The sequence below is a fragment of the Capsaspora owczarzaki genome, assembly GCF_000151315.2.
Source record: "Capsaspora owczarzaki ATCC 30864 unplaced genomic scaffold supercont2.5, whole genome shotgun sequence".
Lineage (NCBI taxonomy): Eukaryota > Filasterea > Ministeriida > Capsasporidae > Capsaspora > Capsaspora owczarzaki.
The window spans coordinates 862387-876194 of record NW_011887296.1 but is presented as its reverse complement, the minus strand read 5'-3'; the positions used below and the strand labels follow the sequence as shown (position 1 = coordinate 876194).

The 13808-nt window shown below is 57.3% G+C and overlaps 2 protein-coding genes across 2 annotated transcripts; one reads left to right on the top strand and one right to left on the bottom strand.

The window, feature by feature from the left end:
- Positions 1-46: 46 nt before the first annotated feature.
- On the top strand, positions 47-6164 carry CAOG_08733 (hypothetical protein; the record flags this gene model as incomplete). Its single annotated transcript, XM_011272051.1, has 6 exons — positions 47-683; positions 766-915; positions 1022-1179; positions 1274-1361; positions 1444-2347; positions 2573-6164. 6 exons carry the CDS (start codon positions 47-49, stop codon positions 6162-6164), a joined length of 5529 nt encoding a protein of 1842 aa, XP_011270353.1.
- A 17-nt stretch (positions 6165-6181) lies between these two features.
- CAOG_03702 (hypothetical protein) lies at positions 6182-13576 on the bottom strand. The gene is made up of 7 exons (XM_004363373.2): positions 13360-13576; positions 9858-13050; positions 8441-9746; positions 7446-8296; positions 7231-7329; positions 7023-7123; positions 6182-6895 (listed from the first exon to the last, which is right to left on the bottom strand). Exons 1-7 carry the CDS (start codon positions 13522-13524, stop codon positions 6413-6415), a joined length of 6198 nt encoding a protein of 2065 aa, XP_004363430.1. The 5' UTR covers positions 13525-13576; the 3' UTR covers positions 6182-6412.
- Between the last annotated feature and the right edge of the window lie 232 nt (positions 13577-13808).

Below are 13808 nucleotides of genomic sequence, written 5' to 3'. Positions count from 1 at the left end.
GTACGACTCGAGTTCAGTCCTCCCCTTCAATTCTTTTTGGTGGTGGATGGCATCGCTCGCCGGCCAGCGATCATCCTCGCTCGATCGCCCTTCCCAGAGCAACAGGGGTGCCAGCAGTGGCATTGCGACTGCGATCGAAAACCTGTTTATTGTTGGTCTCATCCTGAGCCTGGCCTGGGTGGATCCGATCGGCGTTAACAGCAGCAGCAGCAGCAGCAGCAGCGTCGTGGCGGTGGTGAGTCAGAATGGCACTCCGATTTCTCCTCCTCCACCTCCAAGCAATGCGTCCTGTCTGCTCGGCCACTGTCGCGTGTTCCAATCAAGTCCAACAGATGCAATGACGACGACGACGACGACATCGTTTGCGAGTGATGACTCGCAGGCTGCCTGGTTTTATGCAAACGGTCCCGCTCTTCGCACAGCAATCACCATTGTCGCGCTGTGGTTGGCGTTGCCGGCCATCGCCACGCTGGTTGCAGTCATCGCTGCGAGTCCACTTCGTCCATGCCATCCAGGCTTGCTGTGGATCCAAAGGCTGCATTCGCACTGCTATCCGTCGTCGTCGTCGTCCAAATCCGCGCTCCCGTTTCGCACCAACCCGGATCAAGGCATCGTTTCAGGGTGTGGTCTTCCTGTCGTCGTGATTCTGGCGCTCATTCGTCAGATTCCAGACCACGATAACAGTATGCGTTTTCCGAGCTCATCTGCTTCGTGTTGATGTTTCCAATCTCACTTCCACGAGCCTGCTTCTTTGTTTCTTGGTAGTTCAACTTGCACTTTTGCTGGAGACGCTCCTCGCGGCTCTGCTTTTGCCAGTTTTGTTGGCAGTACTCCTTCGGATAGACCCGCAGAGCCCCAATGCAATGTACCTTGCAGTTGCCACTCCTATCATTGTTCAAACCATTCTGACTGCAAGTAAGTGTCGTTTGAAGTTTTGTTCCATTTTTGTGTTGCTTTCCTTCCTGGCATGTCATTGGCATTGGCATGCATCTCATCGTCTATCTCAAATCGCCGCTTTTAGACCAGCTGCCGTTGTTCTCCTTGCCCGTTGTGTGGATGGCGATCGGCACACTTGCACTTTCGCCGTTGCACGCCAGCTTTACAGTCGGCGAGGCAACCCTCGTCTTGTCCTTTGTTTCGTTTATGGCCCACGACTGTTTAACAAATACTGCTACACAGGTATGCACAAGCATGCGCCCTGTTCCATGTCGCCCTCTCATTTGTTCGCTCGTTTGTTGCGCTCACACGTTCTAACATTGCAAATCTATGCCAGCTGATACGCTGGGAATTCTTATTTGGAACACCGGCGGTTGCTGCGCGCCCGCGCTCGTCAAACTCTGCTCTGCATCGAGTTTCTGCTGGTGGGCATGCTGGGGGTGGCTTTCTATGCACAAAAGCACATCACTGACTGCTACTGGGCCACATACCCGGCTCACCGTCGAGGTCAAGAGCCGTCAGCCAGACAAATTACAACGACAGTGTCCTTTTTCGGCGTCGTTGTCGGCATCATACTCGTGATCTACTTTCCTTGGCTGAGCTATCTACTGGGCGAGAATCCGTTCGCATACGCTGTTGGGATTGCCGCTGCGGCTCCTTCGAGGTTGTGGACGTGTGCGCTGTGGCTTGGAGCCATCGGCGCCACAATCTTCGTGCTCAACTACACGTCGGTCGGCTCGGGCCTCCCTGGCATCATTCAGCGCAAGTTTTTCCACTTTCTCGCCACGTCCATGTTTCTCCCCGTCGCCCTCATGGACGTGGAGTTTTTGCGACTCAGCATTGCCATTGCGCTGAGCGTTTTCATTCTCTTTGAAATGATTCGGGCAGGGCGGGTTTGGCCCTTTGGGCAGGCGATTCACGAATTTATGGAAAAGTTTGTGGATGAACGCGACGCTGGCAACATTGTCCTCACGCATTCATACCTGCTGCTTGGTTGCGCCCTTCCCATTTGGTTTTCTGCTTGTCTGGAGCCTGCTTCTTCTACGACGAATCTTCACAACGGCCCTCCTTCTGACGAGGCTTCGTTGGGCCACTTTTGGCGCGTGGTGATGCCTGGCTTGGCGGGACTGGCTGCGCTGGGTGTTGGGGATGCTATGGCGTCGCTCGTAGGCGTGAATTGGGGCCGAACGCGCTGGCCTGGCACCAGCAAATCGGTAGTCGGCACGCTCGGCGGGGGTGTCGCCATGTTTGTCCTCCTGCTTGGCGTTGTTCTGGTTTTCCCCGGCGGTGCATCTTCTCTCACGCTTGCGCGTTTTGTCCAGCTGGCTCTCGGATGCACCGCCACCGCTCTATTTGAGACCTTCACCCAGCAGATTGACAATCTCGTGCTTCCGTTGTTCTCCTACGCCGTGTTTGTCTCGCTTCTTTGATTTCTCGCATTGTTAATCATCTTAATAGCATTTGTTTCGTTGTTGCTGCTGCTGTTGTTGTTGTTGTTATTTGCCATGTGCATCAACTTTTTCTATTCCATGCAAAAAGATTTTTCTGACATTGAGTGCGCAGTTTTTTTTTTTTTTTTTTCTTTCCCTTCTCGTTCTTTCTCATTCTTTCTCATTTTCACTTCCCCCTGAATGAGCTTGTCGGACGCCGAGCGTCGCTCTGCCTCTGCCGCAGTGTCTGAAGCAGTCGCAAGCGCAGCCACAGCCACGGCCACAGCCGCAGCGTCTGCGAGTGACGATGCTCACGCTCGCGCTCGCTCACCGTCGTCGGCATACACGTCACCGGCGTCCTCGTCGTTCCCCGGGTCACGGGCTGCCTCGCCCTCCGCACTGACGCCGCCGACTGCCAACAAGCATCCAAACGCTACTACTACGGCCACTCCAGCCGCAGCGTCGAGCAGCAGCAGTGGTGGCAGCAGCAGCAGCAGCAGCAGCAGCGGTGCCAGCGCTTGGACGGAAGCACTCCTCTCGCTCGCGTTACTGGCAATGGACTTTGTCACCGTCCCAACAACAACAGCAGCAGCAGCAACTATCGACGAGACACAGCTGCAACGTACGACGACGACGAGCGAGGCCAGCAAGAGCCCGCTGGTCGTGGGCGCGCCCGTGTTTGCGCGGCTGGCGTTCGTCGCTGCCGCTCTGACGTGCTTCCTGGCAGTCGTGCCGCCGGGCTCGTTCCTGTCAGGCGTGTTCTGGGCAACGGTGACGATTGTCTCGATGCAGTGCGTGGCCGCGTGGATGCTCATCGTCCCGGGGAGCCTCAAGACGGACATCCATGCCAAGCAATTGCGATGGGTCGAGATGTACACTGCACCGCTCGCATCGTCATCATCATCGTCGTCGTCGCCAGCAGCACATCCAAGTACACTACAGCGGAGCGTTGCTGGGAAACACGGGCTGCGCGACGATCCACCAGAGGAGCATGCCCAGCGCCTGTTCGCCCCGCTGCGATTGCGCCAGCGCGTTGCCGAGGCTGGACCTGCGTCGTCCATCTTCTCGTCATCTTCGGCGGCTGCACCGTTGCCGGCCCACTTGTTCAAGCAAATCCAGGAGCGCATCAAGGCTGCCACGGGCGAGCAGCTGAGCGAGATCTTGTTCAAGCGGAAAGGCTGGCTGCACATTGCCACCTCTCGCGATCACGAACCGACGCAAACCTTTTCGCAAATGATGGCACTCCACCCGCGTCGCCCAAAGTACTGCGTCCTCAAGGGCACCAATCTGTTCATCTACACGTCCCAGGCCGCCTATCGCGCCAATGACTTTGAATCGTCCATTGAGCTTGTTCCAAGCACGACGGCCAGCACCGAGCATGTCCAGGTCTCCTTTGTGCCCGCAGAGCTCGACGAGGATCACCGCTGGTCGAAAAAGTATCCGATTCGTCTCCAGCTCGCTAGCAACAATAGTCCTGCTCATGTAAAGCTTGCAGCGATCGCAAACGCACAAGGAGGCGCAGCTGGTAGCTTGCCATCTTCTGGAACGGCATCTCCTCGAAAGGGTGCTGCTGCTGCAGCTGCTGCTGCTGCTGCGACAAGCTCGTCGTTCAAGACACACTCTACAGAAGGAGGTCTGATTCCCGCTTCGGCCTCGTCGGGCTCCTTGACTGGTGCGAACAGCAGCAGCAGCAACAACAGCAGCAGCAATGGCCCAAGTGCAACCACCGTGTCCACGGCCGGCGTCTACTCTCGGTCGCTGTTTGCTGGCGAAAACACCGTCTACCTCTTTGCAGACTCGTGGAAGGAAAAGGAGTCGTGGTTTTACGCCCTCTACCGTGCCTCGCGTTTCGAGGACAAGGAGTTTGTCAACCGCGAAAACCTCCAAATCGGCGATTACGCCAACTACATGCACAACCTACAGACGCTGGTTGATTTGCCTCAGCATACAGTCCAGGCCTCGTCCACTGCGACAATCCCCGCACCCAGCACCGCAGCCCAATCCACCGCGGCACCGCGAATGCATGCTCGAAAATCCAGCGACTCTACTTCCGCCGCTGTGGCCGCCGCCCTTTCTCATCCCGTCGCCTCGTCGCCAATCAAATCGACCTACTCTTCGTTTGTACAACCACCATCGTCCAGCGGTGATTTGGGCGCCTCTTCTGCAGCCGGATCGGCCGCCGCTGCGTCGTCGTCATCATCATCATCTGCTGCTGCTGCAGCATCTGGAACAGCGGCACCTGCATCCATCCCGCCTCAACTCGCAGGCGCGGGCGATGCCAGCGCAATCTGGTTTAATGCGCTCTGGGGTCGACTCTACTGGGACATGAAGTGCAGCGACCACGTCAACGGCTTGTTCCGAAAGCTCATCCAGAAAAAGCTCGACAAGCTCGTCACCCCGTCATTCATGGGCCCAATTCGAATTGCCTCAATCGATCTGGGCGACGCGCCGCCGTTGATTTCCTCAATCACTTCGTGCTCGATTTCGCAAGAAAGTGGCGTTGCCATTTTTATGGATGTCGCATATCGTGGCGACTTTACAGCCACGCTCGAAACCAACGTCAAGATTGATCTCGAGACCATGGGACCGTTTGCGTCCTCTACCGCAGCAGCCAATCCCGCCGCAACCGCGTCCGCATCCGCGTCTGCCAACGCGGATTCCAATCTCGCCCCGGCTACTGCTGGCAAACCAAAGGAGGATACGAGCATGCGCGCGCGTGTCAAAGCAAAGCTCGTTGAATGGGCTGGAAACGTCTCAAGCACGCCACTCACGCTCACGCTGAACATTACTTCCGGCAAAGGCAAGATGGTTGTCCATTTGGGGCCGCCCCCGACCGACCGTTTGTGGTGGGGCTTCGAGGCCATGCCTGTGCTTGAAATGACCGCCACGCCAAAGATTGGTTCGCGTGCCATCAATCTGCCCGCCGTCACTGAATGGATTGCCGATAAACTCAAGGAGGAGATTCGCGACGCCATGGTTCTTCCCGAGTTGATTGATTCTCACATTCCCATCATGCACGAAATCTGGGACTCGACATGGCGGGTGCCAGGCCACAACCACCACCACCACCACAGCAACAACAACAGCAGTAGCAGCAGCACCAGCAACAGCATCAACAGCAGCCGACCTCCCAAGCATGCCAATGTCGCGCGAAACGCGTCCGCTGACGCTGCCGGCACAACCACGCTTCCACCAGTAGTCATCTCGTCATCCGCCAACTCAGGCGGGTCTTTGTCGTCCAATGGCGCAGCCCAACCCGACGCTCACGCAACGTCCAATCTTGCCGCATCGATTGCCGCTGCAACAAGCATGACGACGACAGCGAAAAAGCCCGGCAAGGTGACCCCTTTTATTGCCCCCAATGTTGCGCAGCTCCTTGGTGTGACCACTCCTGCTGCTTCTGGCATGTCCGGTGCTGCACCCGTGCCCGCCTATTCCAGCAGCTCTTCCGCGGCTGTCCATTCGACACCCGCGCAGCCCGCCTCGCTTCCGTCGGGCCCGTCTCATTCTACAACACCTGCATCCACCATTCCTGCCGCGTCTGCCTCCCAAGCCCCGAATTTCAACGACCCGGAAGTGACGCTGCTCGCCCATCATCCTCCGCCGCGTCCTGCGCCGCCTGCCCCTTCCGCTCGTTACGATCCCACCCATCACAGCAGCACGCCTCCAAGCACGCAGTCGCGGCGAGAAGAGCTCGGAGACAAGTTCAAGAAAAAGTTCTCCTCTGAATTGCGTGTGCTTAGCGCCTTCAAGGACCGCGTTGGTGACGGCATTGGCGAGATTTTGCACAAAAAGTAGTGTTGTTTCGTAGTATAGCGCGGTTTTGTTGTTTTGTTGTTTTGCTTTTGAGCGAGATCGATGTACAACAATTAATGTATGCAAGAAGAAAATTTCAACCCGACCAACGCCAGCGAGTGTTTGATGAAAACAAAAAAAATATCCGTTGTGTTCAGACTAAGGATTTGGCATTTTTTTTTTCAGAACGGCGGCATTAACTGACACGATTCAAAAGAAAAAAGGTATGGCGGTGATGGCCGGACTGGAAATTACTCGGCAATGATGGCTACAGATTTGACACGCCGAGATAGACACATGGCGCAGGCATCCTCGGGCAGGCAGGAGTGGTGGAACCCATGGCCACACTCGAAAATGATCACTTTGGACGGGGCGCCAACTTTCTCCGACAGGGCGAGCATGCAGCATGGGCAGTTGGTGCCGATAAGTGCCGTCGACACACCCCAGTGAGTGAGCGGCTCTTCAAGGAAACGCGGCAAGGCAACATTGTGATCAAACACAATCTGGTTGGTTGTTCGTCCAAGCTGCAAGTACGGCGGGGCCACGGCGGCGGCCTTGTCATTTCCCCCGGCAGCCATCGCCTCCTTGAACGCGCGCTCTTCGATCACCACCTGCCGCAGCTGCGGCGCGAGGGGAGTCTGCTGCAACGACCAGAGGTAGGTATCGACGGCCTCGAGGGTGTCTTGCAGCAATGAATCTTGTTTCGCGGAAATGACAGCATCGTATACACATTGCTGATTGAGTGGAGTGTTCGGAGGAGGAGGCAAGAGTCGCGGCAGATCAGTCAAAAGATACATGAGCAGTCAGCAAAACTCTCGCTCCCACATCAAGCAGCCACCCCAAACAACAGCGTCAACGTACCTCAATCAACGAGTGCGACACAAGATCGCAGAGCATTGGACGCTGCACAAGCAGTTCCAGCGTGTTTCGAGCTCCCAAGCGTGGAATCATGGACCGCACGACTGCACGTCGAAATAAATCAAAACCAAGCGCAACGAGAAGTCGCATAATTAAGAGGCTAGCTCAACCAAAACTTTCACAGCAACCAAGAAATAGCGCTTAGACAAACCGTCATTGCAGGAAAGGGCAGTCAAGCTTTCAGAGCGCGAGCTGATTGCACGCCACGCAATCCAATCCAGCGCGGCTTCCCAATCGTCAGTCGCCAGGGCTGCGTGTGACCGAGAATAACACCAAAGACAAAAAGAAAGGTCAGCATCATCAGAACATCCATGCATGCAAACATATCAACAATCTCCCGCCCCCCGACGAAAATCCCGCTCTTACCAATGCGCTGGAGCAATTCAATATCGCCAAGCTCGGTTGAAAGTGCGATGGCCAAGTGCGACTGGCCAGTGGCCGCGAGCAGCTCGATCGCTCCAAGCCAGTAGCCGTGGCGAATGCAAACTTGCACAGCTCGAATGGGCTGCAGGGCATAGAGAACGCCCGTCTGCTCCATGTCATCGTGCTCGTCCGTCTCGGCGTTACGATCAAACAACTGGGCATGGCGAGACTGGTTGACGGGGGTGCGGACGTGGGAGATGATGTGGCGAATCGTGCCGTGCAGCTGCCAATCGACACGATGGGCCTGGGCAAGCGGCAAGCAGCTCGGCACGCCGCTGTCTTCAAGGAGCTGTTCGAGAGCCGTGTGGAGCTCGGTCGCAACGCGCTGCCAATCGTGCAGAGCAATGGTTTTGCCGTCGGGCCCTTGGACGGGCTCGGTGTCTGCCAGTGCAGCAGCAGCCAGGTCACCGATGGGGTAGCCAGGAGGCTTGGGAGCAAACAGCCGCGCTTGGTCGGGCACGGGCGTAATTTCCAGCGCAGCGGTAAGCCACCGCAAGATGAGGGCGCCGTCATTCGCAAAGAAGGCACGAGGCGGGAGATGCGAGTGAACGGTTGTCTCCGCTCGAACGAGCTGTGTGTAATACTGCGGGAGCCAGATCGAACCGGCCGGCAGGCTCTTCTCCACATTCCAAGGCTGGATGCGTGGATAGCTGGCGACGCTATACGCCAGAGCACGGGCGCCATCTCGGGTAAACAGCGTCGTCAAATACCGCAACGCGAGACCCAGCAGGTTTCCGTCAATATCTTTCAGTAGCGAGTCCAACGCGCGACCAACATTGCCTCGCTCGATTTCCCTGCGCAAAAGGCGGGGTGTAGTATGAGAAACAATGTTGAGCACGGAATTCAACTGGCTTGACCTTTGTCTCTGTCTTTCTCTCGCGCGCTCTGTCTCTCTCTCTCTCTCTCTCATCGCATTCCTTCCGATGAAGCAAACTTACGTATGATGCACTTCAATATCCATGTCGATCGCAGAGTGGCGGTCTTCAAGATCCAGCAGTAGCTGCACGCTTGCTTGGCTCTGTTGCTGGTTGCAAATGGCAAAGGCGCGGGGACGGTCCAGGAAGTAAAAGTAGCGGGTCAGCAGTTGCTGCGCAGACGCGTCATTCCAGCCCAACGAGGACGGCGCGGTGGCATCTGCCGCAGCAACAACAGGCACGACGCACCACTTGAGACAGCTGGTCATGACTTCGCCGATCAAAACCAGCGAAGAACGCGGCAGTTTCAGCGAAGTGGGGTTGAGGGTGGTGGTGGTGGTGCTGTTGTCGGTGTTGCCAGCGTCGGCAAGGGACGCAGCCTGCGCAATGCCAGCGGCAGTCTGACCAAACCACTGATCCAGGTGCGAGAGCCAAGCGCGCAGGACGGTGACCATCATGGACAGATCGACCGTAGACGATTGTGTCACCTTCTTTGCCGCGCGGGTTCTATCGAGGAATGCCTGAGTACGCGTTTCACTATCTGCATCGAACGGTGCAGCCGAGAATGGCGGTGCGACCGACGATACGGACGAGGACCCGGATGAAGTCAACCCAGTGCCGCTCAAACCGGTGGGCTGGGCCGAGGAGTCACGCGCGGAAGTCATGCTCGGGGAGGATGAGCCAGAGGTAGAGTGAGTGATGCTGGGATGGGAGCTTTGCCGAGCAGGTCGAAGCGCCTTGTCCATGAAGGACGCTGCCTTTGCCATTGCTGCAGTCACGGCCGTTGCGGCGTTGTTCATTGGATTGACGGAAGACTGCTGGGCACCACCTTGAGCCCCTCCGACAGGCGCGAGAAGCATCGGGCTTGCATTTTGAGCGGCGGGCACAACTGCCGGAGAAGCAGCGGCTACCGGTGGTGTGGCCAAAGCGATCGGTTGGGTCGCTGAAGCGGGCGTGGTTCCAGGAACGTGCGACGCAGAGGTTGGCGGCGAAGGAGCAGCCGTAGGCGGCGCGGAGGAGACATGAGCTGGACTCTCGCTGACGGCGACAGGTGTAACAACAACGCCAGGCGACGGGTCAGCAACAGCCGCCGCCAACGGAGAAGGCAGCGCGGGGGCGGATGGAAGAGAAGCAGCGTCGGTGGCAACGATCTGCGCTCGTTCAGTGGTTGGTAGCCCGGAAGTTGGAACCGGAGCAACCGCTGTTGGAGCAGGAATCGCAGACGGCGGAGCACGAGCATTCGGCCCAGTCTCGACAGAGGTTGAGCGCGCAACCGAGGGTTTAGCTGCTACAGGAGTTGTGCTGGCGGCAGAGGCAGGGGTTTCAATATCTGCCAAAACAAAAAACAATGCGTGCAGGTGAGTGAACAAAAACATCAAGAAAAAAAAAACCCTGTTAAAACGTCACAAAAACCAAAAAACACTACAATCCAAAGACGTACCGGTGATTCTGGCGACTTTCTTTTTCTTCTTTTTAGGAACTGCAACTGCAGCCGCTGGCTCTTCGGCAAAAATGTTGGCCGCGCTGGAACCGGGAACAGCGGCGGCAGCAGTGGACGCAGAAGCAGCTGACACAGTGGAAACAGAAGCAGCGGTAGCAGCAGAGCCAGTGGAAGCAGTAGGCACGGTGACAGCCGATGGAGGTGCATCCACAACAGCAGCGGCCTTCTTCTTCTTCTTTTTGGGAACCGCTAAGGGCACATCACCGCTCGCAGCCGCCACAGCAACCGCGCTAAAGTCCTGGCTCTGCGCGGGCAACGCCGAGCTTGAGGCATCTGGAACCTGTGACGAAAGTTGCTCTTGCACTTCGGCCACAGGTGGGACTTGCTCGGTGGAGGGAAGAGGTGGCTCAACTGCTGGAATTGCAGTTGAGGCCTCGAGCAGCTCCGTGTTGTTGTTCGCCAAAACCAGCGGTTCTGCAGGGTTGGTGGCAGCCGGTGCTTCAATCGCTGTGAGTGCAGGAAGCGTGGGCGTCTCAACAGATACCTCTGCTACTGAGGTGGTGCTGGTGGTGGTGGTATCAAGTGAGATTTGCGTGTCGGAGGGTTCCTCAGTTGTTGTGGCGCTGTCAACTGACGCTGCAACTTCAACTTCTGCAGGCAACAACGATGATTGCTCTTCCGGAGCTTCGACAGACGCGGGAATTTCATCGACAGAAACAGCGGCAACGGCCAGCTCGGATGTTGGAGGAGGAATTGAATCAAGCAATGGTGCAGCAGGCTCCGTTGAGGTAGACACCTCCCCCTCAAGTGGCTGATCGGGTTGCACGGAGATTTCAGCCAGATCGGCAGCTTCATCAGAAGCCATGATGGTTGTATCGAGATCGGACTCGGCCACAGCGATGACAGAAAGCTCATTCGGTTGCTCAACAGCAGATGTGGTCTGTGCCTGATCCTGCTCATCAGCAGCCGGAATCTCGGGCACCTGCGACGCTTCAGCAAGAACGCTCTCGTCGACAGCTGGCGCTTGTGGTTCCGCGGGCGGGACAGAAACCGAGTCCGCTTGCGCTTGCGGTGGTTTGATCTCGGTCTCGACAATGATGCGAGTCGGTTCTGACACTGCAGCAGGCATCGACTGCTCAGGTTCTGTCACTGGTGCAGCTTGCTGTGGAACTGGCGCCGGTTCATCTGCTTCCGCCGCTTTTTCAGTCGCTGGGACAGGCGTAGCAGCAACAGTAACAGCAACAACAGCAGCAGCAGAAGACGGTGCAATTTCGGACGGAACGGCAGCCATGGCAGCCAAGTTGGCAGCCGTCAATGCAAACCCAGAAGACGACGGCTGCGAAGCAGCGGCAGGCAACACACTCACAGCGCCTTCAAAGCCCGAAAGACTGATCGTGTCACCTCCGGCAACAGAAGTCGTGTCGGAATCGTGATCCCAGCCCATGCTCACGGCATCGTCTTCAAAGAACATATCCGCTTCCATTTGCGCGGCAATGTCAACGGCCGTGGGTTCGTGGTCACCAGCAACTTCCAGCATACGCTCGAGCGCAGTCGTCTCCACAAGCGCCCGGAGTTGGGCCGACTCGTCTGCTGACATTGAGGCTGCCGCGTTTGCAGAAGCCTCGCCGCCGGCTCCATCCGAAAGGCGCAGCTCGCGAGCACGCAGTTGTGCCAGAATGGATTCCATTGTTGAAACGGACACGATATCCGCAAATTCGGTCGCCGACAGCCGCTTAAAGTAGTCTGACGCCAGCAGTGCCGCCTGCAGCCACCGCTCCTTTTGGCACAGCCGAACAATACACGACGCGGCAGTGATAAAGGACCATTTGCTGACACAGCCAGCCGTGGGGACGTTGGAGGCAGCCGCAGCAGCGGCGGCGAGCAGAGGATTGGTCTGCTTGGGCGCCCAAGTGTCGTGGAGAATATACACATCCTCACCATAAACAACGACTTGTCGAATGTCTGTCAGCTCGCCGACATGAGCTTCAATGACGCCAACAAAGACGGGGTCGAGGACGGCGAGCATCGTCTCGTTCCAGGCAAGCGCAAAGCGATCGACAAGCATCGAAAGCGAGATGAACGACGTCGAAAGGGAGGCGCCCGTGCTGGAGCGAGCATCGACAGCTGGCTCGCTATCCGGGCTCGCGGCAGCGCTCTTGAGATCGAGGACCTGGCGGTGCTTGCCGGCGAACGTTTTGCGGAAACTCAGCGTGCTCAGCACCACGCCCATGTCGGACGCCTCCCACAGGCGAGATCCGGGCCGCGCTGCGTACACGTACAGTTGTGCCGGGGTGGGCAGCAGCGTTGGTGGACCGGCATCGTCGGCGGCAGCGTTGGCTGCTGGGGCGTCATCGTCGTCACCACCGGCAGCAGAGGCCGCAGAGGAGACGTACGATCGAATGTGGACACACGCACCGAACGTGCCATCGCGGGGCTTCTTTCCCACTTGGATGGCCTGCCGGTTGGAGGTGTCGAGGATGGTGCAGCGCGTCAACGTGGACGCGATCAGCAGTTGTCGCCCGGAATACGGGTTGATGATGCCCGGGGCCACCACGCTGGGGGCTGCTGCAGGCTGTTGCTGGGACGAGCTGCCAGGCCCTGTCGGCATGGGCACGCCGGGAGTGCGACCATACTGGAGCTGGGTGATGCGCGAGTCGCCTCGCATCATGAGGTCCGACGTGCGGAAGATGCTGGCAATGCTACGCGAGAAGGAGGTCGAAAAGACGCGGCCCGTGTCGTCTCCCGAGAAGAGCCGTTGCCCTCGATCGTCCCATTCCAGCGCGGTGATGCTCGAGTTGCGGTGTTCTGTAATGGCGACAATCTGCTTTTCCTTCAGCTTTGCGCGGTGCAAATTCAACTGCCACACAAGGACGATGCCCTGGACCGTGCCCATCGCAATGACATTGTCATTCGGGGCGAACTTGATGCATGTCAGTGCGCCGTGCTTGGAAGCCAGCAGCAGTAGAAATCGGTGCATTCCCGCTTGTCCTGTTGCTCCTCCTGCTCCAGCCGCTGCTCCAGCTGCTGCAGCACTCGGTACCACGACGGTGGGGCCCAGCTCGGTGATGGTCTGTCCTGATGCAGCAGTTGCCAGGTTGCTCGTCGTGCGTCCTGACAGTCGGTCAAACACGTACAACCCGCCAGAGTTGGCTCCGAACGCCAAGTACCTTCGCGAGACGTCCAGGCAAGTGTACTAACAAAAGATGATTCAAAAACAAAAGCAAGTGAGATTGTCGAGCAGCAACGAAGGCCCACAAGCAGTCAGGGATATGAGTGAAGGGTGATGAAAAGTCAGTTGATCAAGCTCCAACGTCGAGGTTTTGCCCTCTCGAGCGGCAGACTCGGCGATTGAGGACGTTGCTTGTGGCACCAGCAGGCAAAATGCAAGGCTGAAGGCCATCGGAAGGGAGAAGGAGAGCGCGCGCGAGAGAGAGAGAGAGAGAGAGAGAGAGAGAGAGAGAGAGAGAGGAGAGGAACGAAAGCGCCAATGGCGGCAGCTGACCTTGATGCGACGCGCGGTGGCGAGCGGCTCGAGCACCGAGGACATGGACTCGCTTTCAACGAGGAGACGGTGCTGCTGCGACGGGTGCGACGGGTGGTGCTGCGGCACTGGCTGGTACGCACCGACCGGCCGCGGTTGTTGTTGCTGCGTTAGCCGTGAAGCCATTGTGTCGTTCAAGCCACTCTCTCGATCAGTGTATGTTGTGTGCTGTTGAAAATGGTCGACTGAGCCATCTCATCGTAGTTTGTTGAGTTTTGGGGCTTGTTGGGGTTTTCGCACGATTGGGACAACAGTGAGATTCTCAGATCACGCTGCGAGCTGAACTTGAGTTTGTTTTTCAGTTTGTTTGTTTTTCTTTTTCGCCCTCTGATCTTCAATCTGATTTCTAAGATTCTGAATTGGTTTTTATATTTTCCCCCTCCTTTTTCTGTCTCTCTGTCTTGGTTCAC